General features: G+C 36.3%; 1 protein-coding gene across 1 annotated transcript in view; it reads left to right on the forward strand.

The window, feature by feature from the left end:
• The window catches only part of DNAH12 (dynein axonemal heavy chain 12), a 208,952-nt gene that overhangs the window by 99,632 nt on the left and 108,079 nt on the right, over nt 1–1,241 (forward strand). The window contains exons 34-35 of the mRNA XM_019504991.1: nt 520–603; nt 784–972. Coding sequence (XP_019360536.1) covers nt 520–603; nt 784–972 — 273 coding nt within the window. The remainder of the gene's footprint in view (nt 1–519; nt 604–783; nt 973–1,241) is intronic.

Here is a 1,241-nt window from a genome sequence, read left to right on the forward strand (position 1 = left end):
ACTGCAGATGCTCCCTGGCAAAAGGTGTTTGTGCCCAAAAGCTTGCAAGAAAAAAATTTTTCCAACCATTTGTGTTGGTCTAATAAAAGATATCAGATTCACCCAAAGAACCTTGACTGCCATTTAAGTCACAACATTCATAAGAATAAATGTGGCATAAGGGTCAAATATTTGCCCTTTTCTTGTTTTTTCTCTTTTAACAATGTCTGAGTGATCACTTGAATCCTCTGCTTCTGTTAATTTCATAGGTAGTTCCCATTTTCATATTTAAGGCCTGAAATGGACAAAAGAAATGAGAGGATTAAGTGCAGCATTTGAACCAAAGAGTAAAAAATGGCATGTATTGGGTAAATATTGTGACTTTCACACTTGTTGGCTATGCTTATTTTGAAAGGGACATCATCCAGATATAACATATTAAATTACAGTGTAATAGGTGGCTGAACTATATACAGTTTTCTTTAGTAGTTAAAAAAACGTAAACATGCTTGTTAAAGAAATTCTTTTTTTTTTTTAAAGCTTTGTTTGATGAGTGGGGAAATCATCCAGATGTCTCCTCAGATGAGTCTCATCTTTGAAACAATGGACCTGTCTCAGGCTTCAGTAAGTCCGTAAATGAAATTATGTATTAAATCCCATTAATCAACACAGGAGTGTTGACTCAACACAGGAGTGCACTGAGTTTCAAGTGCCATTTTTGGGGGGAGTGGGGGTGGGGTGGAGTTAACATCTGCAAGCAGCCATAATGATTAAAGCATTGGATCTTTAAAATTTCTCTTTTAGCCAGCTACAGTCAGTCGTTGTGGTATGATTTATTTGGAGCCTTCACAGCTAGGCTGGATGCCACTGGTAACTTCTTGGTTGAGCAAACTACCAGAACCCCTGAATGAAAAGGAATATCAAGATCTTTTGCTTGGACTTTTTAACTGGTTAGTTCCAGCAGCCTTAAGAGTTCATCAAAAACAGTGCAAGGTATTTCTTGTCATTTTTCATTTTTCCTTTTTAGTTATGTCAAGTGGTTAGTTTTTAGGCACTAAAGGAGGGAAAACTATTTTCTACTAAAAATTAAAGAAAGTAATGTATACTTTCCATTCCATCTTTTGTTTACAGCCATATGCAACTTAATTACTGTATTTTTGCGCATATATCCTGCATCCATGTATAACCCATGGAAAATTGTATTTTCATAAAATAGTCCATGTGTTCCCCGCACCCATGTATTCTCCGTACCCCGAGACATG

The sequence above is a fragment of the Gavialis gangeticus genome, unplaced genomic scaffold, assembly GCF_001723915.1.
Source record: "Gavialis gangeticus isolate Ggan-Ray unplaced genomic scaffold, GavGan_comp1, whole genome shotgun sequence".
Taxonomy (NCBI): Eukaryota; Metazoa; Chordata; order Crocodylia; family Gavialidae; genus Gavialis; species Gavialis gangeticus.